Source organism: Gouania willdenowi, chromosome 18, assembly GCF_900634775.1.
Source record: "Gouania willdenowi chromosome 18, fGouWil2.1, whole genome shotgun sequence".
NCBI classification, from domain to species: Eukaryota; Metazoa; Chordata; class Actinopteri; order Blenniiformes; family Gobiesocidae; genus Gouania; species Gouania willdenowi.
The window spans coordinates 6,671,195-6,698,500 of NC_041061.1; the positions used below are offsets into that span (position 1 = coordinate 6,671,195).

At 37.4% G+C, this 27,306-nt stretch overlaps 2 protein-coding genes across 3 annotated transcripts in view; both read right to left on the reverse strand.

Moving 5' to 3' along the window:
• Positions 1 to 1,615: 1,615 nt before the first annotated feature.
• On the reverse strand, positions 1,616 to 6,907 carry LOC114480698 (uncharacterized). Of its 2 annotated transcripts, XM_028475082.1 has the most exons (6): positions 6,543 to 6,907; positions 3,559 to 3,728; positions 3,291 to 3,469; positions 2,192 to 2,360; positions 1,892 to 2,007; positions 1,616 to 1,803 (listed from the first exon to the last, which is right to left on the reverse strand). In XM_028475082.1, exons 2-6 carry the CDS (start codon positions 3,635 to 3,637, stop codon positions 1,690 to 1,692), a joined length of 657 nt encoding a protein of 218 aa, XP_028330883.1. In that variant the 5' UTR covers positions 3,638 to 3,728; positions 6,543 to 6,907; the 3' UTR covers positions 1,616 to 1,689. The 2 variants fall into 2 exon arrangements, with proteins under 2 accessions (XP_028330883.1, XP_028330882.1); XM_028475081.1 differs by lacking the exon at positions 6,543 to 6,907 and having other exon boundaries at positions 3,559 to 3,808.
• A 1,078-nt stretch (positions 6,908 to 7,985) lies between these two features.
• Positions 7,986 to 27,306, reverse strand: part of LOC114480857 (dual specificity testis-specific protein kinase 2-like) — a 31,892-nt gene continuing 12,571 nt past the window's right edge. The window contains exons 3-11 of the mRNA XM_028475280.1: positions 21,232 to 21,353; positions 21,098 to 21,146; positions 19,878 to 20,024; positions 18,702 to 18,784; positions 13,058 to 13,148; positions 11,435 to 11,518; positions 11,002 to 11,088; positions 9,672 to 9,768; positions 7,986 to 9,591 (exon numbers count right to left, since the gene is read on the reverse strand). Of these exons, the coding sequence (XP_028331081.1) occupies positions 8,597 to 9,591; positions 9,672 to 9,768; positions 11,002 to 11,088; positions 11,435 to 11,518; positions 13,058 to 13,148; positions 18,702 to 18,784; positions 19,878 to 20,024; positions 21,098 to 21,146; positions 21,232 to 21,353 (1,755 nt within the window). The 3' untranslated portion in view covers positions 7,986 to 8,596. The remainder of the gene's footprint in view (positions 9,592 to 9,671; positions 9,769 to 11,001; positions 11,089 to 11,434; positions 11,519 to 13,057; positions 13,149 to 18,701; positions 18,785 to 19,877; positions 20,025 to 21,097; positions 21,147 to 21,231; positions 21,354 to 27,306) is intronic.

The following is a 27,306-nucleotide window of genomic DNA, read 5'->3' on the forward strand; positions in this document are numbered from 1 at the left end:
CCGCCCGGACAAAGACGCCAAGCTCCCCCGATGTGGCGGAAAGAATGCAACATCAGCAAATCAGAGATGTTCAGAACCGCAAACACAAGATAAACTATCCACCGCTTCACTGAGGCCTCACTCACATCATGAGTCACATCGATGACGAATCAGAACTACTGCTGCTGGCTAACAGAGGTCAGAGGTCATCAGATGAGCAAAGACATAGACCTCGTTCAAAATCGCATACTAACGTACAATTCATACTAAGTCTGACGTCAAAATGTGTACATAGTGCGTTCACATTAGATTGTATGAAAAGATTGAGTACACGAGAAATACCTGGATGCATACTCTACGGGGATATTTTTAAAGTATGCACGGTGTGCACACTAGTCATACTCAACCACCCCATGATGCATTGTGAGAGGAACATAAAAGGCAGTGGCTATCCGTACGGTTTGCCGTATCAATATTCTGACATTCTATCCGTACGCAGCGCCCCTATTTGGCCAGTTTAGATCACATGATAGGTCAGTCATTGGTCAGTTTAGGTCACGTGACTAAGGCTAAACCTTACCCTAACCCTAACCCTAAAAATTGTTGCGATATTGGGTTATAACCTAACACTAACCCTAAGACGCTACATACGTGTACTTCGGCAACCGTACCAATAGCACCGGGGGTTGACTGTACGGCAACCGTACAAATAGACACTTTCAATATAAAATGGTCCTGGGAAGGGCTTCAAGCTAAAAATCCAACTTCCCCTTTTCAAAACAAAAGCATCTCTTTTTGTCTTCCATTAGCTTTTGTAAATAGGGCTCTTATTTTGAAGTTAACCTTAAGTTTTATGTCAGTAACACAAAATTTCAGCATGAAATGTGTTTCCGCAAGTTTTATGGATCAAATGAGCACATGTTGATCTTCTACTTTGTCACTTCCTCACTTAAAATGTTTTCAGAACTTTCAAAGGTGGAGAATCAACAGAGATATTTAGCCTCGATGTGCTTCAGGTTTTTGTTGTTGTAGGTTCAAATGCATCCTGGGAAACTTGGAAGTATACCTACCTAATCATATTTATAATATATAGTAGACAGTATATACTCATTGAGTTTGTAGTGCATAGTACGGAGTGTGACATTTCAAACACAGATTTTTGCTAATGGAAATGCTTGAGACCCCAAAAAATATATCAAAGAATTTAGTCCCGACCCACAAGTTGAGAACTCCTGCTTTACACCTATCAATGTATACATAGAGGCGCTACTTCAGCACAACATTATGTGTTTTCTGTAAAGTAGCAAGTGTTATTGTGAAAGGCTAGAAGTGGACGTTGGTGTTTTGTGAGTACAGAAATAAAGAGTTGACCTTCCATTCAGATAAGACTGCTTAACTTGTTCTTCCACTAGTGGACAGGAGGGATAAAAAACAAACAGATTTTTATAGGTCAATATGCCAAATGTTGGCAATTTCGACACTTGATTTATTAACTTATTCTTTATGAATCATTTTGAGCATTTCTACACATTGTTTCTTCTTTGTATGTCATACAAAGTGAATGACATCATATTGACTGATATTCGTCTTAGAGCAAAACTTCCAGTAACATGAGTCCCAGTTTCTGCTTCCCATCCCAGAGCACTGAGACTCTCCCAGTCCTCATGGTGTGTCTCTGTGTTTGTTGACCTCGTGTCATCCAAGGTTCTTCTAGAACAGGAGAACTGTAATCTGATGGTCGTCCTCAGTGAGTTCCAGGTGAACGTCCTCAGGGTCGACTGGAACTGGAACCAGTGATGGAGGGAGTGGGACTGGGACGGGAGCCTGAAAGAAACGTGGACTGTTAATGATGATGGTGATGATGATTATGGTGATGATGATGATTAAACGATGAGTAAAGATGGAAACAAACCGAGCGGCTCTTGGTCGTCTTTGATCTCTGTTTGAGCAGAAAAACAACGAGAAACAGGAACAGGAACAGGAACAGGAACGTAGAACCTATTCCCAACAAGAGTTGAGACTGAAGCTCTGTAGGTAGAAAACACACACATCACTATAAACACACACACATCACTATAAACACACACACATTACTGTAATACACACACATCACTATAAACACACACAGTATTACACACATCACTGTAACGCACACACACAAACACACAGTAATACACAAACACGACACATGTCTTTGATGAGCTGCTCTCACCTGATTGGTTGGCGTCGGTGGTCCTGATGCACTGGGGGTCAGACTTGGGGGAGGCGGCCATGGAGAAGGTCGGGAAGGAGAAATTGGCCACGACGCAGTAATTCTGACCCGGAGACAAACCCGAAAACTCTACGTATGAGACGACGTCGTGTGTCCACACTGTTCGACTCTTTACCACAAACAACAACATCCATCAGCTCAGAGAGAACATGCAAACACAACATGAAAAGAGACAAATTGCATATACACATAATTACCAATGAAACACTATATATTTCACATACTCTGTGTACGATGTGTTAACATGTTTAGTTATAAGAGTATTTTATTCACATTTTAGCATTACATATACTACGGGGCTTGTAAAGTTGCGCATGCTAAAATAAACAGCAACTTTTTGCAACATTTGTGATTTTCTTCTCTTTGTAAAAATATGTCAGTGTTAAATCGAAATGCTAAATCTAAATATTAAATAATAAATCTAAATTTTACATTTAAAATTGTATAAATGTTCAATTTAAATCTAATTAGTAAATATAAATGGTAAATCTAAACCTAAATCTAAATGTTAAATGCTATATCTAAATGGTGAATTTGCATATTATTTAAATATTTAGTGTCACCCGTGATATTTAGATTAACATTTAGATTTAGATTTACCATTTAACATTTACCATTTAACATTTACCATTTACATTTATATTTGACATTTAGCATTTTTATTTATATTTAACATTTATATTTAGTATTTAACATTGACATTTAATATTTTGATTTATTTTTTAACATTTGGATTCAATATATATATTTAAATGTAACATTTCGATTTAATATTTGATATTTGAATTTAATATTTAACATTTAGATTCAACATTTAGATTTAACATTTATATTTAAATGTTACATTTAGATTTAACATTTATATTTAAATGTTACATTTAGATTTAACATTTATATTTAAATGTAACATTTTGATTTAACATTTATATTTAAATGTACAATTTTGATTTAACATTTAGATTTAATATTTAACTTTTAAATTTAACATTTAGATCCAAAATTTAAATTTAAATTTAACATTTAGATTTAAGTGTGAGACCTGCTGTGATGTCATGTTGACGTCACTGTTCATGGTGACTGTTGTCCAAGGATCAATTAGCTGAGAGATGGGACAGCACAGCTTTGTAGAGCACCTCCTGTTGGCAGCACAGGGAAAGTGCACCTGCACCACCAGCCGCTCTTCTCTTAGAGACACTGAGATGGATGGAGGGCTGAAGGCTGCACACACACACACACGCACGCACACGCAGTTTTACAGTGTGTTTGTGTCTAACTGGTTTAAAATCACTGGTTAAACTGGGACTGACTGAAGTCACTGTAGTCAAACTTGACCGGTTTCATCCAGACAGTAGAGGTCGTGTCCGGGTGGACCCCTAGGCGAACCATGTTGTACAGCTCAAAGTTACTGAAGGCCTGGGAGACTGAACAGCTGTGGGTGGAGACCCAAACACACCACGGGACGTCCTTCCACGGCTCTCTGCAGCACACACACCATCAGAGACACAATCTACCTTTCACACACACACACAATCATTTATACACAACAATCATAGTCTGTTTATAATAAACAATGGAAAGAATGAACAGGCCCGCCATGGAAGGGCTATCAACTATAGCTGCATAGCTATGTCCATCACTCTACATCTCTATATCTGTAATCATCTGCATCTCTATAGCTGCATATCTATATTCAATTCAATTCAATTTTATTTGTATAGCGCAATTTACAACAAAGTCATCTCAATGCACTTATCAAAATAGAAAATTCATAAAAACAAAGAGAAAACCCAAAAAGATCCACATGAACAAGCATTTAGCGACAGTGGGAAGAAACAACTCCCTTTTAACAGGAAGAAATCTCCAGTAGAACCAGGTTCAGAGGTGGCAGCCATCTGCGTCAACTGGTTGGGATTAGTGAACAGAAGGACCAACAGAACAGGATAGAGAGATAGAACATCAGAGTGTCTCAGACTAGTTGAGCCGTGAACCACAGATCAGGAACTGCCATCATCAGCTTCACGACACCTGAAACAGAGCAAAGAAAGAAGGACGAGGAGAAGACACTGACTGCAGAAAAACATGATACAGTATTATCAAGTCATCCTGCCTTGGCCTTGGGCCTCACTCCCAGTGGCCTAGTCAACACTTATTATAGAAGTGACAAATCTCTTCCCGTTTATGGGTAAGCTAACACCGACTTCAAGGTCTGTAAATGTGACCGTTCACAGATGAGCCCATGTCCGCTCTAGTGGTTAGATTATGTTATGATTCAGTCCTGTTTATGCAGACTGTAAATCATAACCAGCTACATCAGAATTTGAATCTCTTCCCGTTTATATGAAATCTAACAGCGACTCCGAGGACTCTAAAATGCGACCGTTTACGGACGAGCCCATGTCCGCTCTAGCCGTTAATGCTATTATACGGTATACGCTTCAGCATGTAAGTAGGTTTTGAGTTTAGCCTTAAAGGTGGAGAGAGTAACAACCTCCCGTACTGAGACTGGAAGCTGGTTCCAAAGGCGAGGGGCCTGGTAGCTCTTCCTCCTGTTCTACTTCTAGACACATTAGGAACTTCCAGAAGGCCAGCAAACTGAGAGCGGAGTGATCTGCCCGTACGATAGGGCACTAACAGGTCTCTAAGATATACAGGAGCTTGATCATGTAGAGCTTTGTATGCTAACAGGAGGAATTTAAACTCTATTCTAGATTTTACAGGAAGCCAATCCTGGAGAAATATGTTCTCTCCTGTTTGTTCCAGTTAGTATTCTAGCTGCAGCATTCTGGATTAACTGGAGACTTTTTTAGTAAGTTATTGGGACATCCTGAAAGTAGATAGTTATAATAATCTAGTCTAGATGTAACAAATGCATGGATTAGTTTTTCAGCATCACTCTGGACCAAGATATTCCTGATTTTAGAGATATTACGGAGGTAGAAGAAGGCTGTCCTTGAGATTTGTTTAATATGAGAATTAAAGGATATGTCAATATCAAAGATAACACTTAAGTTTTTTACCATCTACATCTCTATATCTACGTCGTTGTATTATATATATATATATATATATACATATATAAAATAATTTCTTATTTAGATAATTTCTACAAATTTAGCTTTACACTTTGCGACCGACTTAACAATTAGATTTAGATTCAACATTTAGATTTAACATTTACATTGAGATTCAACATTTACATTTAGATTTATTTTTCATGTGTACTCATTGTTAACAATGTCATAGAACATGTTGTTTTACATGAATTTCTGTCTCAAATGAAAGAAAAATGATCTAAATGTTCAGTGACACCCTGTATGCTGCAGGCCTCCCTCACCCCTGTGTTTTGGTCTGTACAGTGTACGTGGTGTTCATACTGGCTCTGGGACAATCCCACCGCAGGAGGCAACTTAAATCCACTGACTCCAATGAGATGGAACACACCAACCCAGTCACTCCTGTAAAGATCACACGAAACCCAGACCCTGAAATAGCTCACTGACACTGACACTGACACTGACTGACACACACACACACAGAGATCTGCTAAGTCTGACTGTCACAACTTGGTTATCACTGAAGCAGGAGATTGTACAAAATTATGTAAATTATTTTTGTTACTTTTGACCAGATTCCCAGCAATATTTGTGAAATTTGTGATATTTACTTTTCTTGTAAAATATAATGTCAATGTTAAATGTAAATGTGAAATGTAAATGTTAAATATTATATCTAAATCAAAATGTTAAATCAAAATGTTTTATCTAAACCCAAATGTAATTTTTTTTATCTAAATGTTAAATTTGAATCTAAATGGTAAAACTAAATATTAAATCTAAATGTTAAATCTAAATCTAAAGGTTACATTTATATACACATGTTAAATCTAAATGTTAAATCCCAATGTCATGGGTGAAACAAAATATTTAGCCAATATACAAATCATAATATACAATATACAAAAAAAGATTATTGATAGAACGATAGACAGAATAAATTAAGATATTCACATTTTCATTAAAAAAAAACAAAAAAAAAATTTACATTTAACATTTATATTTAATTTTTAGCATTTAGATTTAACATTTATATTTAAATGTAATGTTTATATTTAGATTTAACATAATTTAACAAATATTGCTGTGGTCAAAAGTAACATAAAAATATTCACATACAATTTTTAAACATGGTTTGTTGCTAAAAGTTGCTGTTTATTATAGCATGCGTAACTTTACAATCGTCGCCGCATAAGGAGACGAAGAACGTCCAATGAATGAAATCATGGAAACTTCACCTGAGATGGTGATGATGATCTCACAGCCCACAGTGATGAAGAATAATGAAGTCTTCATGTCAGTTTAAAGTTTTAAAGAAAATCCTTGATCAGAAAACGATGATGATGATGATCTTAAAGAGGCAGAGAGGTGGAGGTGACTGACTCTGATGGAGGCAAACACACCTGAGGAAGAGGAGGAGGAGGAAGAGGAGGAGTGATGGTCTGCAGCCAGCAGGAGGGAGGGATAAGGATTTCATTTTGTAACAGAGAGGAGTAGGACAAGCTCTAATCCACTTAAAGAGTCTGGGGAGAAAGAAAAAGAAGAATCAGAGCTAATCTAAGCCAAGGAACCAGTTCAAATACTGGTATTTATTTTGTAATTTAAAGAAACCATCACAAAATAATGCAAAAAATATATTTTGAATATATAAAATATTCCCTTCCTTCAATTTAAATATGGAAAAAATTGCATTTTAGGAATACAAACAAGATTTTCATTTTAGTTAAAACAAAACTGAGTGCAAATAAAGTATGTTTTTCTATCCTAAAACAGTGGTTCTTAACCTTTTTCTTCTCATGACCCCCTTTTTAATCATATTTGTTTACTCAGATAATTTTATACTGCATTTTATTTGAGCTAGATTTATATTTTTTTAAAAAGTTAAAGTACAGAATATATACTTGATACCAACCTTGATAAAACCAGGAAGATACATATATGCATTAAATCATCTGTTATACATTGAAATAAATTAAATCTGGAGCGTTACATTTTTTACTTGGGATACAGTCTATAAACACTGATCATTAGGTAAAACTGAATGTTTTAGATCAATTTTGAGTCATTTCTGGGCAGAAGTGCTAAAATGTTTGAATATCTCTGGTCTGGCCTACTTTAAACTGGTTTATTTGTGACGCCTGGACCTAAAAAAAGTCCTAAACTTTATTTTTGCATTGCTAAAGTAAGCTCGCTTAACAGGGATACAATCACACCTTTGAAAAAAATAAATAAAAAAGCGGGTATAAAAGGAGGATGTGAGCACTTCTGTAGCCTCCCTTCATCAGAGTGTTAAAATAAAAAAAAACCCTGAAAATTAAGCATAAACCGAAATATTGACGGATTTTCAAACAGTTTGCAGTATTACTAATCGTAATATACATAGGATGCTTGTACATGTTGAAATTGCCGCTTGCCTTTTGAAAATTGATTGCACATTGAGCGAGTTAGGGTTATTTAAATATTACATGCAACAGTGACATCGATGTGATGAGCGGGGACAGATGTCTGAGGTAAGATGGCCGCCACGTTGCTCCCCATTGTCACAATGTTTACAAACAAAGGGTCTATAGGAAATTAAAGCAATTTTAGAGTTAGTAAAAACTAATCCTGGTTTTAAATGGTTATTCACCAGTATAATAATAATAAAAGTGAAGGTGGAAGAAATGATGCATGACAGGAGGAAAATCTGAGCATTCAGTCTTTTTATTCAACATTATCTTTAAATAATAAGAATCTGTACATCTCTTAAGCCAGTCTTTGACCTTTCATTCTCATATGCAAGGATAAACAGTTTTAATTGACAGTAATACAGCTGAAGTGCTTAAACGGGCAACACAGATCGTACGGCAACAAAATAAGTCTTAAGATCGGTGCAACACGCACACGCACACGCACACGCACACACACACACACACGCACACGCACACGCACACGCACACACAGCAAACCTTGCCTGTTCATTCAGCACCAAAACATTCAAACACGAGTCATTAATACTAAGCATCAACATTCTTTGTTTCTGCATCTGGAATCGTTACGTCTGCAGGAATAATCGGAGTGTTTACGTTTACATGCCCGTCAGTCGGATCAAAGCAGGCGTGGCTGACATCACAGGTTGGGTCACCCTCGGTCCAGCAGAGGGCGACGGAGCGCATCAGGAAAGTCCTCGACGTGTTCTAGGAATCAGGAGTGGAGTCGATGGAATCAAGCAGTGAGTATTGCTACGTCACATCTGTGCAAATCTAAAGAGAACCCGCTCCACGTCCAGGGTCCAGGACCGGGGGGGTGGGGTCTACGTCTGCGCCCCGGGTAGGGTGTTGGTGGTGTGTGGGGGTGGCAGGCCTTTGGTGCTCGGACACAGAAGCCCTCGAGAAGCGGCGTGCTCCCCGTTTAGGTTCTTATAGGGGTTTCGTCGTGGCGCTCTCATGCAGAGGGAGGGGAAGCGGAGTCCAGCCAGGCAGCAGCCCGGACAGGAAACTACCTCCTCCTGATCCACCGACTGACCACCGATGGAGCCGAACGGGGACGAGCCCCCTGGGTCGCTGCTGGGGGGCGAGTTCAGGCTGTTGTTGTTGCGTGTGGCCGCGCCCCATCCCAGAGGTCGGCTCACCACCACATTGTTGTTGTCCAGGCTTGCGATCGGGGGCAGACACGAACGGTTGGACACGTCCGGGCCCCAGCCGTTTGACAGGGGAGGGGTGGACGACGGGTAAGGGGTGGAGGAGTGGGACGGGGGGACGGAGACTTTGTAATGAGGGGACGGCGTGCTGCTGCAGTCCATGGGCAGCTCATCCTCTTCCTGGTTCAAGGAGAGCGGCTCCAGAGAAGGGGGGAGCCCCGAGTCACCCCCTAAAAGACTCTCCTCCTCCTCTGCTGTCGCGTCGTCCTTCACGACATCGGCTTGTTGGTGCTCATCCTCCGTCAGAGCGGAGGTAGGAGCAGATGTGAGGTGAGGGGGGGGCGTACATGGCAGCGAGTGGCAGCGTCGGTGCCTGCGGGGGGCGCCCGTGTCGTCGGGCTCCCCGTCACCATCATCGCAGTCTGGAGGCGGCGGCAGCGTGAAGGTCAGAGAGATCACAGACTTGCTGGGCGTGTCGAACAGCTTTATTTTCCCTCCTTTCAGGTCCTCGCGCCGAGAAAAGGGGTTGACCCGAGCCGGGGTTGTCACGGTGACGGAAGCGGGCGTGTCCGGGGGTCGAAGCATGTCCGACTTGCTTCGGCAGATCCTAGGGTCGGACGTGAGGCCGAGCGATCGTCGCCGCAGAAGTGAAAGGGACGGAGAAATGGCTTTAGGGAGAAGAAGAATTGAGCATTTATTAATCGATCAATAACTTTTCTGATCACATTCGAACGACTGAAGCACAAACCTCTGACAGCAGCCTCGTCTTTCTGCTTCCGCTCTGATCGTCTCGTCTCCAGTTCGGCTGCGATTTGGGAGAAAGACGGACGCAGCGTTGCATTCATCTGACGGGAAAGCAACAATAAATTAATTTAACATTAATTAAATGGTAGATTTATTCATTCATTTAATTCAGATATATAAATGAAGTTATTGTTATCAGGAGGACAAAATAAGTAAACCGATGAATAAAAAGGAAAACAAAGTGGCATCGGGATCTACAGTATACTTTCAAATTTTGGTCACTTTCAAAATGATATTGATCCGATATCAGCACAAATCATACTTTTATCAACTTTTTTGTTGTGTGGAATAATTACGTAAATAGAGAACAATGAGAAAAAATGACTCATGCATTATTAACCAATGGGATACAATATAATATTCTACAATTAAATAAAATTAAGAAAAAGTATGAACCATGAAAAATTACAAATAAATACTATATTTTAAATACAGGACGATATAATATAATACTCAATTTTTTGCTAATATGGCACCAATATCAGTATCATATAGAATCAGGACACCCTTATTATTCTCAATTATTTTAGAATTCAGAAGAGGAACAATTATTTTTATTTCACCCACAAACAAAGCAATTACTGAAACCAAAAACAACAAATATACTCTTTCTTATTGAGGAGCTTTGAGAAAAGGTTACTTAAAGGGTTTTTCCTATATTCTTAAATTATTTTGTATTTTATTTCATTTTGTTTTTGTTTATGGTTATATTATTTTTTATATTTCTTTCTGCACGGGCTAAATTTCCTCGTTTGTTTTTTTTTTCTTTTTCTGCTGTAACAATAAAATTCCTTAGTTGTGGGATTAATACAGTATAATCTAATTTACAAATAAGAGGAGTCTTCATTTATTAAGTGGGGGGTCCTTGACTGTAAAAGGATTTTGTTAATTCCTCTAAAGTGGGGGTTACTTTGAGTCCCTACAGATAATCCAATCATTTTAGGAACAGGCGTCTGTATAATGTGGATTATTTCTTCATTGAATAATCACATTCAGAGCTTGATCAAATACAACCTCATGCCTAATTTGATAACTATGTGGCAGTAATATTTAAAAATGTTAAAAAAAACTTGAAGAAAATGTATTAGGTGGGTAGAGATGTTTTTATTGTTGCAAAAAAAAAAAAAAGCTCTTAATTTGAAAGGTTTCTTCAAGTTTCTGAGGAAAATCTCCCTTCTCCTATAATATGTGAATAAATCCAACCAAAATCAATTTGAATTGAATTCTTCTGATTAAATCTGCAGATTATAATCTACAGTCTGTGTATTCCTTACATTGCAGCATCTGATGGCCAGTTGTAGAAACTCTGAGGGACAGTCTCCAACCATCTGCTGAAAGGCCTCCACGTCCAGACCAAAGTCCTGCATGGAAACAAGTAACAAACATGAGCTCCAAGTTTAAAAGATAAATGAAATCAAACAGGTCATTTAAATTAATCCTATCATAATGGCAAGGGCTGCACTACTGATTGTGTCCACAGAGGGGCGCTCGTGTAGGTGATTGTAGCTGATGCAGTGTCGTAAAGAGAGCTGCTGTGCACACAGGCACAATTATTTAGTTCATAATAAAGAAGGAAGAACTCAAGTCAGCAGTCGGATCAATGCATCATAAAAATATCAGAATGTTTGCATTCTGCATCAAAGTGACATATTTTGGATAAATTGACTCGTGGGTGTAACCAGGGAGTGGGGGTGGGGGGAGGAGTACCTCAGTCCGAGGCAGGATGTCGGGGTCAGCCTGGATCCTCGCAATGACCTCACACAAAATGATCCCGAAGGCAAAAACATCAACCTGCAAAAACGGGATCATTAGCAGATGATCAGGAGGGAAACACAGTTAAGAGACTAGTGGTTCTCAGCCCATGACCCCCAAAATAAAGGTTTCAGAGGCCAGGGACCCTCACTGCAGCTGAAGGTGGTTGAACACAGACATGAACATTGAAGAACAGTCATGTGGAGACGGGGAGAGCTTTTTGGGGTCCAGCCATAAAGTCAGCAAAATGATGGTCCAATGTTCTATGAATCTGTGATAATCACATTTATTTATTTATTTACATCAATAATAACCACCGTCATCCGGGGAAATGTATTATTATTTGCAACATAGTATGTAGTCATCTTAAAAATGTTAATCCTTTTTAATCACAAATAAAATATATTGAAAGTGACCAAAATGTGGTAAAATGGGATTTTGAAAATCACAGAATTTGGTTAAAAGTGGCTAATTAGTGGCCAAAAAGACACAAAAAGTTGTCAAAAGGGTTCAAATTGTCAATATTGGAACAACTAGTTTAAACTGGGCATGGGCATGACAAATTGTGAATTTGGTTAAATTGGCAATAAAAAAAAAAAAAGAGTTAAAAGTAACAATGGGTCAACATATGCAACATTAGGTGGGAAAAGCGGCAGAAATGGGAGTAATGTTGCAAAATGCATTAAAAGGAGCAAAAATATGGCAAGAAAAAGTGATGAATATAGGTTAAATATAAAAAGTTTAGTGTAGTTGCAAAAAAATGGTAAAAATAAGAAAAAATGGGCTCAAAGTGACAGTAAATGGTGGAAAAGGTGGTGAAATGGGATTTTAAAAACCATAAATGATGTTTAAAAGTTGCAAATTAGAGTGGCCAAAAACAGACAAAAAAGTGGTAAAAAGGGTTCAAAGTGACAATATTGGAACAATTGCTTTAAACTGGCAAATAATGAGCGTGACAAATTGTGAAGTGGTTAAATTGGCAAAAAATAAGCATTAAATATGGTGAAACGAGGTTCAAAGTGACAATAATGGGTCAACATATGCTACAATAGGTGTGAAAAGTGGTGGAAAGGGTTTTATAAGAGCTGAAAATGTCTTTAAAGTGGAAAAATGTGTAGAAAAGGCATTGAAATTTGATGAAGAAGTAGCAGAAAAAAAAAGTGATTAACATTGGTTAAAAATATGGCAAGTTAGATGCAGTTTCAGAAAAATAGTAAAAATGGGCTCAAATTGTTGGAAAATATTCTTAGTTTCTTGAAGGCATTTGGCGACCCCCTCCCTCCTATTGTCTTGTGACCCCAAGGTTGAGAACCTCTAGATTAAAGGATGAATGGAACTCTTCCCACAAGTGATCTCACAGCTCTAAATGTAGAATTCCTCTTTTTTAGTAAGAGCTGTCTGCATGTTTACTACAACTTTCCAGCTATAAAAAGACCCAAACTCAACTCTGATAGATTTGTTTCATAACCGATAAATTAAATATTTATGAGCCGGCGTCGCTGTCTGGTTATTTGATCGGCTTTCATTGCACCTGCTGCTGCGGCTGAAAGGAGAGCAGAGAAAAGGATCCGTCACTACCTTCTCATTATACAGCTCTCCTCTCAGCACCTCCGGGGCCATCCAGTAGGGGGAGCCCACCACAGCCAGCGGCTCCTGGGACTGGCCCTCACTGCAAGGAGGAAGAACGACAACAAAAGATCACACGATTACCACTGAAATCCAAACTCAGATTTCACATGAATATAAAATTATTATTTTTTGTATATAAAGCAAAAAATAAATAAAAGTATTTTTATATCTCAACAAACAAGAAAAGTTTTTGTCAAGTTTTAGAATTTTTTGTCTAACATTCATGATGAAATTTTATTATTTTTTTTAAATAAAAAAAAAATCTACATGCTCACATACACAAAAAGAACATTGGCTGAACTATAAATGTTTTACAGATAAAATCAGTATGTTTTAAAAATCTTTATTATGCTTATATTTAAGCTGTTTCCCCCCAAGCAACTCAATTCAAAGCATTTAAGGAAATTGCATTGTGTTAACAAATAAAAAACCCTTTATAGTTTTTTTTTCTAAAAAAAAACCCATAATTGCATAAAAAATAAATGCATAAAAAGAATTAAGGTTTAAAGTGTAACATTTGCTATAAAGTGATTTTAAAGCATTATTATTATTATTATTTTAGTTTTTAAACACACCTATTAAAACATACCTAATAGAAACATTGATTACAAATACAAATACAAAAAAAAAAAAAAAAAAAAAAATACTACTAAACTACATATCCTTCCTTTTATCATAATGGGTAAGACCTAGGGACAACAATTTAAATGCATAAATACAAAAAAATAACTAAAGAAATAATAATTGTGCAGCACATAAAAGCTGTGGTTGTTTAGGAAAAAAAAGCATCAACAGTGTCATAAAATCCACACACGGTTAACGAGACACACATTTATCTTCTGCTCTCCCAGTGAAGCATGAAACCAGTGTAGTTAATGAACTGGTTGGCCTTTAACAAGAGGGAAAGCATCACACGCCATAAACCCAACAGAGACCAATCAAAAGAGACTTTATGAGGCGGGATAAAGCCCTGAGCAATGACTCAGTGTATACACACACAGTGACCAGCTGAATGAATCAATCTGAAGGGGGTGAGAAGACACAGTAGAAGGATAAAGTCGGAGAGCAACTCACTCCACCACAGCGCGTACCAACACTGGACATGGCCAGTAGAGAGCAATACAAAGGGGGAAAAGTCTGCAGTCGAGAGATGTTTCAGTTATTTCATCAACAACAAATACTGTTATTTCCGGACTATAAGCCGCTACTTTTTTCTCACGATTTGAACCCTGCGGTTAAACAGTGACGCGGCTAAATTGTGGATTTTACCGGTTTTATAAGTTTCATGCTGCCACAAAATTGAACTTCGTCACATTAGACCAGGTGGAACAATGAAATTGTTAACATTAAATCGTTCTTGCTCGCACTGAATCATTCTGATCACTCATTTTGTCATGATGCACACTGCCTCATCATAGCAATGACGTGGAGAAATGTTGTCAGAGAGAGAGAGAGAGAGAGAGAGAGAGAGAGAGAGAGAGAGAGAGAGAGAGAGAGAGAGAGAGAGAGAGAGAGAGAGAGAGAGAGAGAGAGAGAGAGAGAGAGAGAGAGAGAGAGAGAGAGAGAGAGAGAGAGAGAGAGAGAGAGAGAGAGAGAGCTGCAGTAGCAACGTAGATGCAGTAAAAGTAAAAGTCAGCCAGTTTGTAATCGAAGAATAAACAGCATAAAGTTGTTAAATCACAGCGTTAGGTTTGTTCAGGATTGATCGATGCTCTGGACTCTGAGACTGATGGAGACGCTTCCGTAAGGAGGACGAACAGACAGAGCAGAGATCAGAACATCCTGTATCCAGTATTCAGACTCCGACTCGCTGTCATCGCTCAGCGGTAGTTCACGGTAAGAAGAGCGGACAAAGCGGTGTATCAGTCTGGTTCCAGTAAAAAGTGTCCATAAAAAGCTGTAAATGGACTGATATGTAGACGTGGAGCAGCGAGGAGGAGACATCATGTGGTAAAAGAAACTTATCAGTTGAAACACGGACATTTCTGTGAAACCTAACTTGAGTACTGCAGCCCGCCTACCTGCCCGTTCTGAATGGCCGAGTTGTCTGACGGGCACCCTCAGCAGCCAATAGGGTGTGGCCTATGTTAGGCTGCAGCATTTGTGTGGATTTTTCTTAGAAAATGACTAAATTATTGTAATGCGGCCAATAAAACAGTGCGCTTTATAGCCCGGAAATTACGGTAGTCTAAAGTGCCGAGTCAGCGTCTGAGTTTAACAGCTAAGAGTTCACCTTTAAATATGATAATACTATTGACCATCATTTTTTCCCACTGTACAAGGAGTCAGAAAAAAAACTGGAATAGAAAGATGTAAAAATGGCTCAAAATAAAACTTATTTTCATTCCTGTTCAGATGAGCTGATTGGTCAGAGTGAGTTGATACTGTATTTCTCAGCTCTGATGGAGTCCAGCCTTTATCATACTATTTTTCACACCATCTTCACTTGTTCTAAGAACCCCAACAACGACATAGTATTTGAGGTTTATTTTCCCAAACTCACATGTTTTCCAGAGTTTTAGCCTCTGAAAAGTGATTTTCTGAGCAGATCTAAAAACAGGCTGTTTTGGGGCCTACTTATGCATATTCATGAGTAGGCGTGTCTGTAGACGCTGACTTCACACAACAGCTGATCACTAGCAATTTTCTTTTGCTATCCACACACTCTTGTTATTGTTTTCAGCAAAAAAAAATGCACATTACAGTAAAACATGATTATTTAAGCGGCTATTGTGACTGAGTCAAACAAACACTGTTTCAGGGCGTGTGCACGCCGTACGGCAGCAGCGTAGTCAATCAGCTGAGTCGGCTGCTTCAAACACTCACTGGAGCTGTTACGTCGCGTTCTTCTCCAGCTTACCACTACTGATTACAGGAACAGTCCATTCAAGGTAGTAGTCCACTGTTTTGTCCGACCGCTGCGTCCACATTTGATCATTTTTTTGGATTATTTGTAGTCGTCTTGTGTGTTTTTGGAATAAATGTGTGGGCCGTTTTGTGCTTTTATGTCATAATTTGCGTTTATACAGTATTTGGTGTTGTTTTGTTTATTTAAGTTGTTTGTGTGTCTATTTGTCTATTTTTATGCAACATATTCGGGGTTATTCTCAGACACATTCTCCTCTACGTCACTTTCACTGTGAAAGAGCTGTTCCAAAATTACGATAGTCTCCCCCCCCCCAACCCAGCCTAAGTTTTGCACAGCTAAAACAGCTTGGGGTCAAACTGACATGTTAGACCCTATTAACTCCTGTGTGTGTGTGTGTGTGTTTATCTGCGCTGACAGTGTTTCTAAGGCACCACAATGTTTTTCTGTTAATGTTTCGCAATTTCGCTGAGTAAAAGCGGAAGGAACTCCAGAATGTGCAAGAAACAAACACACAATCTGCTGTCAGATAGTTCCTCTGCTCCCATTTCCATCTGCTACTGTAGGACGTAAACACAGGCGTAGGGAGGTGGGAGAGGCCGAGACCATCGTGGATCTCAGTGCCAGAGTATTTTGTAACGAGGAAAAACAAAAAAGAAAACCCTGAGCACAAACAAACGGCAACCATTAAATACTGTCACAGAGCATTTGAGGAACCTTATATGGAAAAGTTTTCCACGGAGGTCGTCAGCATCAGCCTCACTCTGAATAAAAACACACACGCGAGAACAAACACTCATATGGGACGTGTGGACAGGCCGAGGAAGGAAACGTATAAAAACACACACACACACACACAGAGGGTTAGTAGGAGCTTTCCCAGCACACGACGACACCAGGAAAGTGGAGGAGGGTTAAAGCAGCAGCAGTAGCTGTCTGTCATAGGCCGAAGATCCACGTTTACCGAGCGTGGACAGACAGGAGGAAGCACACGAGCGGAAATTATCTACACGATGCAATGTTATGGCTGAGAAGAAAGGGCTGACCTTGACTCAATGAGGATACGTGTGTTTTAATTCTCAGCAATGTTTTCTTCTTTTAAAGTCATATTAAACGACCAGAGTTCAATATGACCAGAAACAAGAATAAAGAAAGAGACAAACATAAAGATAACAAATAAAGACAGATTTCTAAACAAAAATATTCATACAAACAAGTCCCCTCAATATTAAAATACAAATTAAACGAGACAATCTGCATTTCCCAAAGAAAGTGTGAGTGAGGATGCATAAGATCAACCCCTCGGAGTCAGTATAACGTGTCGGAGCCAATTAATAAATATTCAATAAATATAAAGGCCAGACACCAGCAGACTTGCCCATAGTGTTCTGTACTCTGGTCAATAAATTCAGACTGAATATTAATAACATAATATAATATTACGGTTGATCCCAGCTGGGGTCGCCTGAAATGTCTAGTAATAAAATACATTTCTGATTAAAAATAATATTTTACACTATAATTTAAAAAATGTATGTATTTTCATGGATCTATTTAGGAGAATTAAAAAAAAATACATGCAGGAAGATGAAATAAAGATGATGTCATTGCTGCAGCACTGACACATTTACAGTCCAACATTTAAAGGCAGTTTAAATGTCAGAGCACAACTGCAAACACAGAGGTGAGTTATTAGAGCTCAGATTAAACACTGGGGTTAAAAACGCTTTGGTGGGATTTTAAGCAGGAACAGCATGGAGAGAAATTTGTGGGGTTTTTTTATGCAATCAAACAAAAAATGGATTTGTAATAAAAACAAACATTTGCAAACAAAACTATCATTACTGTTTTTTTTTGTTTTTTTTTTAAACGCTGATTTTGTTTACAAATCAAAAATTAGTTGTCATGAAACTATACATTTTCATTACGCTTCCTGAAGTTTTGAATGCGTTTTCTAAGTTTTTGTTTGTGCTCCCTGAAGTTTTGATTGTTTTCTGTGTTTTTGATTCGTTTCCTGAAGTATTGATTGCTTTTTCCACGTTTTTGTTGGGGTTTTTCCACGTTTTTGTTGGGGTTTTTCCACGTTTTTGTTGGGGTTTTTCCACGTTTTTGTTGGGGTTTTTCCACGTTTTTGTTGGGGTTTTTCCACGTTTTTGTTGGGGTTTTTCCACGTGTTTGTTGGGGTTTTTCCACGTGTTTGTTGGGGTTTTTCCACGTGTTTGTTGGGGTTTTTCCACGTGTTTGTTGGGGTTTTTCTACGCTTTTGTTGGGGTTTTTCCACGCTTTTGTTGGGGTTTTTTCCACGTTTTTGTTTGGGTTTTTCCACGTTTTTGTTTGCGTTTCATTAAGTATTGATTGCGTTCCCACTTCAAACTTGTCGGCGGGGCCTCCTCCGGACGATGTCAGAAGACGATGGTGTAAAAAAGAAGACTTCTAACATCGACTGCAGGAGGCCCCGCACACAAGCTTGAAGTTGAACGCAATCAAAACTTCAGGAAATAAACAAAATGTCTCATTTCATCACAACTAACTAACAAACAAAACTATCATTAATAATTTTTTTAAAGTTTTAAATGCATTTTGGTGTAATTGCATATTTCTCTCCATATAACCGTGGGAAACGCGTGTGTGCATTAGCGACTCAGCGTCAGCAGTGAAGGAATGTGATTTGCTGAGCCGCTCTTATCTAATCTCTCAGTGTTGATAGAAGGCTGGATGTGAGCTGACCTGTAATCAGGGATTTTCTCTGCCAGGCCAAAGTCTCCGACCACAGCGGAGCACACGCTGCCCTCCCAGCGCACCAGGACGTTCTGCACAAAGGGTCAAAGGTCACGTTAGTTACACCTCCGTTCATTTCATTTCTATTAAGAAACACAAAATGTAGCAAAAAGGGAAACGACTCAAAGACCTGCAGGTACATTTACTAGTGCCGTCACTGACTTTGACCTCTGACCTGTGAGTGTGTCGGCTCCTGAGCCACATGCGGCTCTTCAGCCCTCATTCTGAGGCTCCTATTACTGACGGAATCTGTGCAACTTCCCTTACCAATCATAGCTAACCGGAAAGTGCATCATCAAGCTTATTTGTTAAAAAACTCAACTTTTGGTGTTAAAATACAGCCAGAATCTTGTGTACAAAAAAAAAAAAATTTCCATTTAAGTTAAAAGTTTGAAAGTACAAATTGAAAACACAAGTGAGTTTAGTTAGTTAAGATGATTATTTTGAGGTTTATTATTCAGCATACTTTGATAAACTCTCCAACTCAGCCACATTTCCAGGACAAAGATATAATCTCATTGTCACGACCTGATCCGACATTTTACGTCATTTTTATTTTTATTTTACAGCAGTCGGTCACCATGGTGAATTAAAATAAATATTCAATAAAAAAAAAAAAAGTAATTAAAATAAAATGAAAACTAAATCAAAAATTAAATTAAATAATTACAATTGAAATTTAAGTGAAATTAAATTTGATTAGAATAAAATGAAAACTAAATTACATTAAATTTAATATTAAAATTACATTAAAAAAATTAAATTACAAATTGAAAATTACAAATTTTAATTGAATTAAAAACAAGTGATGAAAATGAAATTACAAATTGAAAATTACAAATTTTAATTGCATTAAAAACAAGTGATGAAAATGAAATTACAAATTAAATGACAAATTGAAAATTGAAAATTAAAACTGATTTAAAAAAGTTACTAAAATTAAATGAAATTAAAAACAAAATACTCATAATACAAATTATTATGAGTTTTCACAACCACCAGGCTGGTAAACAACACCCAGCAATGCTGAGCAGTGCAGTTACACTATGTATAGGTTTCCTCTCATCATGTGAATCACTAATTTATGACATTATTATATAAAGTATACACAGATGCAGTGTTTACCTTAGACGTGAGGTCTCTGTGGAAGATGCCTTTGCTGTGCAGATACTTCAGTCCCTGAGCCACGTCCAATGAGAGGCTGATTCTGACGCTCCACGACAGGTAAACGTCTCTGCCCAGCAGCTGCTCCAGGTTACCACCATTAATGAACTGGAACCACAACAGAAAGACGTTAAATCTGATCCAATAACAGCTGGAACCTTCAGAATAAAATGCTTCCTTTATTGTTTGGAGACTCAGGGACTTCAACTGAGAAACTGAGTCACTGAGAGTGACCTTTGGGAAATAAAGACTTAATATTTTACTGAAATGTAAACTAACAGTTTTTTTTTTTTATCAGTTTTGTATCTTGTTTAAAGACCCAGATACAGACATTATTTGGATAGAATTGTTTTGTTGCCTAGCTCAAAATAAATGAATATATATATATATATATATATATATATTAAAGCAATAGTTATTTAAATCAGGGTTTTTCAACCATTGTGTCATGGAAAATTATTCAATTTCACCTAATTGGTCTAAAGTTGTTTTGTAAACTAACTCTTAATGTATAAAAACACAGAACAAAATTGAATTATAAATATGTAATGTAAATGTATGTATTATTAATAATAATATATTTATAGAAATATTAGACAATTATATAATATAAAAAAATACATTACAAAACAAAATTATATTTACCGGAATAAAGTTTAATTGTAGTTCTAATCATATTTAATGTTTTGGTTAATTACACTTGTGATTTTTTTAGATGTATTTTTTCAAATAACATATTTTTGCTGTTCATTTGATTCCTATTAAAAACACTTATGCAGAATGTTAACTGCACTATTTTATTATTAGAAAGTAGAAATATGAAAGAATTTTTTTTTTTTCTTTGTGTCTATTTCATTTCTATTCACTTTGATAAGAATGACTGTATACTGTTAATATAGGTTACAAAGTTTAAATGGTTTTTTTTTGGTTTTTTTTAAGTTTTCGGTTGGTGGTGTGCTTTGGAATTATTTTAATGAAAAATAGTGGGAAAATAGTGGAAAATTCCCCTTAAAACACAAAAATTAAATAAAAAAAACAATAAATAAAGCAAAAAAAATGATGTAGGTGTGTTTTTCTGGTTGCTGTGTGTTCAAATAAATCAATAATTTAACAGATCGCTGATCTAGTCTCATTTAACAATCAGTGAACAGATGCTTGACTTTAACCATAGTAAGTCTTACCTCTGTGAGAGCATGAAGCTGCCCCTCATGAACACACACTCCTATAAACCTGAAGAAACACACAACATGATCATTACACACACACACACACACACACACACACACACAGTCAGCCATTAGTTTCTTCTGCTAACCTGAGTATGTTGGGGTGTGAGAGTCGGTTCATGAGCTGGACCTCCCTGAGCATGTTGGCTCTGTTACTGACCAGGATGTTCATCTTCAGAGCCATGACCTGACCCGACACACGATGCTGGACCTGAACAAAAAAAAAAAATTACATTTCAATAAAATATCTAAAACTCTTACTGGGGCTTTTCTGAAAAAAATTAAATCTGCCTTTTATCACATTATTTAAACCACAGGTTCTCAACCTTAGGGTCACTTCAAGAAACTAACACTATTTTTGTAACAATTTGAGCCCATTTTTGCTTATTTTTACCATTTTTCCACAAATACACCAAACTTGCGATATTTTAAACTATTTACATCACTTTTTTCTCACTGTATTTTTGCTCCTTTTAATGCATTTTGCTACATTACATTTCTGACACTTCAGCAAATTTCAATTCCTTTTTTGCACATTTGATTTCCCCCACTTTCAAGACATTTTCAGCACTTTACCCACCAACTGTTGCATATGTTGACCAATTATTATTATTATTATTATATTACCTGCAGCACTTTCATTTATTTATCCCTTATATTTAGAATCAGAATCAGAAATGTTTTTAATGGCCATATACAGTTTTAAGGACTACAAGGAATTTGTCTTGGTAGTTGGTGCACAAAACAAACAACAAAAAACAAAGAACAACCCAGCAACAATAATAATAATAATAATGATAAATATAAAAGATGAGGGATAAATAAAGGATAGATAGAGAATAAAGGATAAATATAAATATAATTATATATATACAGTGCAGCAGATAATGTCATCATGGAGGTGGTGATCGGGTTGGGGGGGGGTTCAGTGGGTGACTTGGGGTGTGTTCATGTGGATGGTGGCAGAGGGAAAGAAGCTGTTTTTGTGTCTGGAGGTTCTGGTCCTGATGGACCTAAACCTCCTTCCAGAAGGGAGAGATTGAAACAGTTTATGACCGGGGTGGGAGGGGTCGGCCACAATCTTTCCTGCACGCCTCAAAATCCTGGAGGCGTACAGGTCCTGGAGGGAGGGCAGATTGCAGCCGATGACCTTCTCTGCAGAGTGGATGATACGCTGCAGTCTGGCCTTGTCCTTGGCCGTAGCTGCAGCGTACCAGATGGTGATGGAGGAGCAGAGGATGGACTGGATGATGGAGCTGTAGAAGTTCACCATCATCTTTGTTGGCAGACTGAACTTCTTCAGCTGCCGCAGGAAGTACATCCTCTGCTGAGCTTTTTTGATAAGGGAGCTGATGTTCAGCTCCCACTTGAGGTCCTGAGTGATGATGTTCACCAGGAAGCAGAAGTTTACCATTTATATTGTGATTTTTTTGGGTTTTTTTTTTTGTTCTTCGCACCAACTGCCAAATCAAATTCCTTGTGCTGTTTTTAAACTGTACTTGGCAAATAAAACCTGATTCTGATTTTAATCCTTTTTTCCACCATAATTCATGCTCAATTTTGCCAATTTAACCATATTCACGATTTGTTGTTTTTAATATCTCTTACCCACACTTTGCAACTTTAAACCAATTTCTGGGGTTTTCAAAATCCCATTTTACCACAACTTTTTGTCACTTTTAACCCATTTTCTTTGTGATTAAAACAAAGATTTACATCTTTAAAATGACTCACCATATTTCATGCTCATTTTTGCCAATTTAACCACGTTCACGATTTATCATGCCCTTTATTTACCAGTTCAAAGTGTCAATATTGGGACAATTGGTAGAAGAAAATATTTGCAACCCTTTTTACCACTTTTCTGTCTGTTTTTGGTCACTCGAATTTACAACTTTAAACCAAATTTCTGTGGTTTAAAATCCCATTTTTCAGAATTTTTGTCACTTTTAACCCATTTTAGTAAGATTTACATCTTTAAGATGACTATATACTACTACACCTCCTGGATAACAGTGGATATTATTCAGATAAATAAATAAATGTGGTTATCACAGATTCATAGAATGGACCATCATTTTGCTGACTTTATGGATGAACCCCAAAAATCTCTCCCTTTTATTCCCCTTTTGTCTCCACATGACTGTTCTTCAATGTTCATGTCTGTGTTCAACCACCTTCAGTTACAGTGGAGTTTGTGTCTGAAAAGGTTGGAAACCAGTGATTTAAACAACAGGTGTTAAAAATCTCAGTTTTCTCCCAAATATCACAGCTATAGAAAAGGTGTTAAATGCAACCAGAGGCTAAAAATGTAGCACAAATACATAAATATTCCCTAAAAATCCTCCTGAACTCCTTAAATCTGAGTCCAAAGAGAATTAATAACCTTTAAGGAACATGAATAAGTCACTCCTGTCAGTTTCCTCTCAGCGTGCCTCTGAAACCTCAGCCCTGACAATGACCGGCTGCTGCGGTCGCCATGGAAACCCAACACGTGTGCAGATTCTCACACATGGGATACATACTTCTTCACATTTACCAAGTTGGCACGTAGCCGCACTTCCACTGAGAAGCATAAACACTAGAGACGAGACGACATCGGGAGGCGTTTGGGAACGCGGCCAAAAGGTCCAAGACTGTAAGTGCATCATTTATCAAGCTTTACTTAACTAAAGAATAAATAATAAAAATATTTTAAAAAAGGCAGGAAATACAAAAAATAAAATAAAATAAAAATGGTAAAAAAAAAAGTCAAAATGATCATTGGAATCAGAAATACCGTATTGATTCCAGGGGGAAAATACTTTGTTGCAGAGGTTCAAATATTACAACAACATTACAAATAAAAAGAAAAAAGAAAGAAAACAGAAAAAAAAACCCCATACATAATTAAACAAAAAACTGTTAATTGAATAAGGATTAAATACAAGTGCACGCGTTCCAGTATAAAAATAAAACAGACGTATACAAGAATCAAGCCGTCAAGTTAATGCAGTGTTTTTCAACCATGGGGTCGTGACCCAATGTGAGGTCACCTGAAATATCTAGTAATTGATTAAAAATACATATATGTTGCACCTCATTTTATCACCTCCAGCTCAGACATGGGCAACAGGAGGTTCGGGGACCCCTTACGGCCCATGGTCTAATTTTGTGTGGTCCCTAAAAGTAAATAAACAAAATGATTAAAAGAAACACACAAAAATATAAAACAGGAAAATGTACAAATTGACAACAAAATTACACTAAATTACTATATATATATATATATATATATATATATAAAATTACACAAAAACACACTACAGGACAACAAACGTACACAAAAATAACAAGAAATCTAAAATGTGAACAGAATCACACAAAATTACCCGGAAGTGAGCATGACATTTTTAAATTGGGTACAGAATTCTGAATAAATAAAAATAATTCTTAATTATGAGCTTTAACATCATTTTATGTCTAAAAGATTATAGTTTTTTACAAACTAAAGCAATGATTCTCCTTAAGGCGTGCTGTTGTAGAGGTCATTAGTAACGAACAAAATGTTTAGTTTTTTTAAGTTTGTTAACTAATTAAACAGGCATTGGTTGAAGGTTTTCATGTGTTCATCAGTGACATGAGATAAGGAGAGAGTGAGTGGGTCAGTGTGACATCGACCGATATCTTCGCTGGACCAAAAATAAAAATAAAACCAGCACAAAGACAAGAAATGATGGATAATCCAGTAAACGAGTTGATTCCTGCCATCACTGGTCCGCATCACACTCTAGGATTCCAGCACTCGTGTGAATCACAGCAGCTACAGTGTGAAGGGACGACCACTTCAGACTTTTGGATGCAGAAAAAGCTTCTTCCTGCTCACATTTCTGCAGCAGCTTCTCGTCCTTTACGGATATTTAAGTTTCCCCCACAAGATAAATCCTCCCTTTTCCTGCTGCATTCCATGCATCCATCTAATGGTCATCTCCACGGTCTCGTCACTGGAATGCACCGTCAACGTAAACATCAGTCCCATGTGAGCATTCACACACCCGAAGCTCTCCTTTAGACCTTCATAACACGTGGAAAAGTCACACGCTTTCAGTGAGCGCTGATGAGATGAAGACGACGCACGTTGATCAGACAGTCACAAAAAAACGTGTCTCGGAAACACATGAATGACTCAACTATTGTCATTATCATTATTATTTTTTAAACCAAGATTTGTTCCATTTCTGCATATTTTTCTACAAAAAATTATTTATGGACAAATTCCTACATATTACACCATATAATTTTGTTTCAGGAGGTTTTGCATTGCTGTGACCCATTGCAATCTAGTGTTAAGTAAAAAGTTAAATAATATGATAAAATATTATATTTACTCCTTTTTTTCTATTGTTAATAATCACTGTTTATGGTATTGGATTATTATTACTGTCAGAGACACTGTTCTTATTGTTTGACACTCATTTTACTGTTAAAAAAGAAATGGGCAATATGTGTATTGTGCATTATCTTCGTGTTTACCATTGTATTCCCAACCAAAAAAATTTAATTAAAAATAATAATAAGATAAAACAGGTTAAATTACAGATGTATAAAGTTTTTTTTTTTTTTTTTTTTTTTTTTACTTACAATTAGCAAATCACTAGGAAACAGAACAGGAACATTTTGCCTATCAAAATGTTTTAAAACAAGTAAAAAGATCTTAAAATAAAAATACTTACACAAAAACTAACTTGGAGAAAACAAATATCAAACAAAAAGGGGGCATATGCTGTCTTCATTTTAGATATTTTATCTCATTGCGATTTCACTTCTTTGCAGTGACGTTCTGATAAGATTTCCATTTATTCACCCCAGTAACAAAAGATCAAGAGGATAGGTTGTAATTCACATCTTTAAATGATGAACAGCAGAATATTGTTCAAATTTCACTTGAAATCAAACCGTGCTGAATGGGAGGAAGATGAATCTTCAAAGACATAAAAAGAAGGTGCAACGACAAGAAAGCATCACAGGATGCCACTTGTGATGTTGGCATTCAAGAGAAAATGCACAATGAGTGAAATCAGGCGAGGAGAAAATGGACGTCTCGTAGAAAACCCAGCCTGAGGCTGAGCTTCCAGTTCCATCAGAGGCTGCAGTAATGCACCAGTGGAGGTCCCAGTGCTGTGCGGTCAAACTGGGTTCAGAAACTCAATCCTCTAACCAGTAGCCCATAAGATGACACAAGCCGCCGCTCTGTTGCATAACACACACACACATGCACGCACGCACACGCTTTCCTAAAAACAAACACACACGAGGTCGCTCAGGTCACGTGATGATTTGCAGCTGCAAAGATTGGAGTTTAACCTCGGCATGAAACAACGTAAACCAAAGATATTCAACTACATTTTAACAGCTGGAGACCATCAAACCTTTTTCATGAGCTTTAATCATCAAACCATAGCAAACGTCATAAAATAACAAGAAGTTTATTCATTTAGATAGTCAGAAAATAGAAAACCGTCTACATTCTCAAACAGGAAGTAAACATTTTCCGATTTAACCCAGGGAGAATTAAAACTGAGGATCTAAAAACAGAACTGCATCATTGAACCCAACAAATAAACATGTACGCACAGTTAAACTGACTTAACGACCATTGTGTTGCATTCAGGGTCTGTTGGAAATTCTGGCAACATATATGTACCATCATGAAGCAATGTTTCTTTTTTTTTTTTTTAAATTAACCAGGTGTTGGGACCTGTCTCAGGTGAAAGCTGGGCCACATTTGGCCCACAGGCCACCAGTTGAACATTCCCTGACAGACTCAAATATGACTTCATAAGTTTTAACACTTCGACAGTATTCAATATTTAAAGGTGCAGTCTGCAACTCTTATAAAAGTGACTTTTTGTCATATTTGCTAAAGCTGTCACTATTTTAGGACAGCTTTACATCAAACTAGTAGTTTGTGTGACAGCTGTTGCTTACAGGCCCCGCCCCTTTCCCGGAACGAGAGTGTTTTCTTTTTTACAGTGTATGGTCTGGAGGAGTAGAAGATGGAATTGGTGACTTTTCTGCTTGAAAGATAATTACTGCTGTTTTATTTACATTATGTTTGATTTGTAATTGTTACACTAGAAATATGTGGTGCATGTGTGTGCGCGCAGCAGCCCCCGTGTGGGCTG

What these genes read in the sequence shown, in the direction of transcription:
- LOC114480698 (XM_028475082.1), bottom strand. Translation starts at nt 3,637, where the DNA reads ATGGTTCGCCTAGGGGTCCACCCGGACACGACCTCTACTGTCTGGATG. An exon ending in GTTTGACTACAGTGACTTCA is followed by an intron (nt 3,470 to 3,558) that starts GTCAGTCCCAGT and finishes GTGTGTGTGCAG; the next exon opens with CCTTCAGCCCTCCATCCATC. An exon ending in CACCGACGCCAACCAATCAG is followed by an intron (nt 2,008 to 2,191) that starts GTGAGAGCAGCT and finishes TTCTACCTACAG; the next exon opens with AGCTTCAGTCTCAACTCTTG.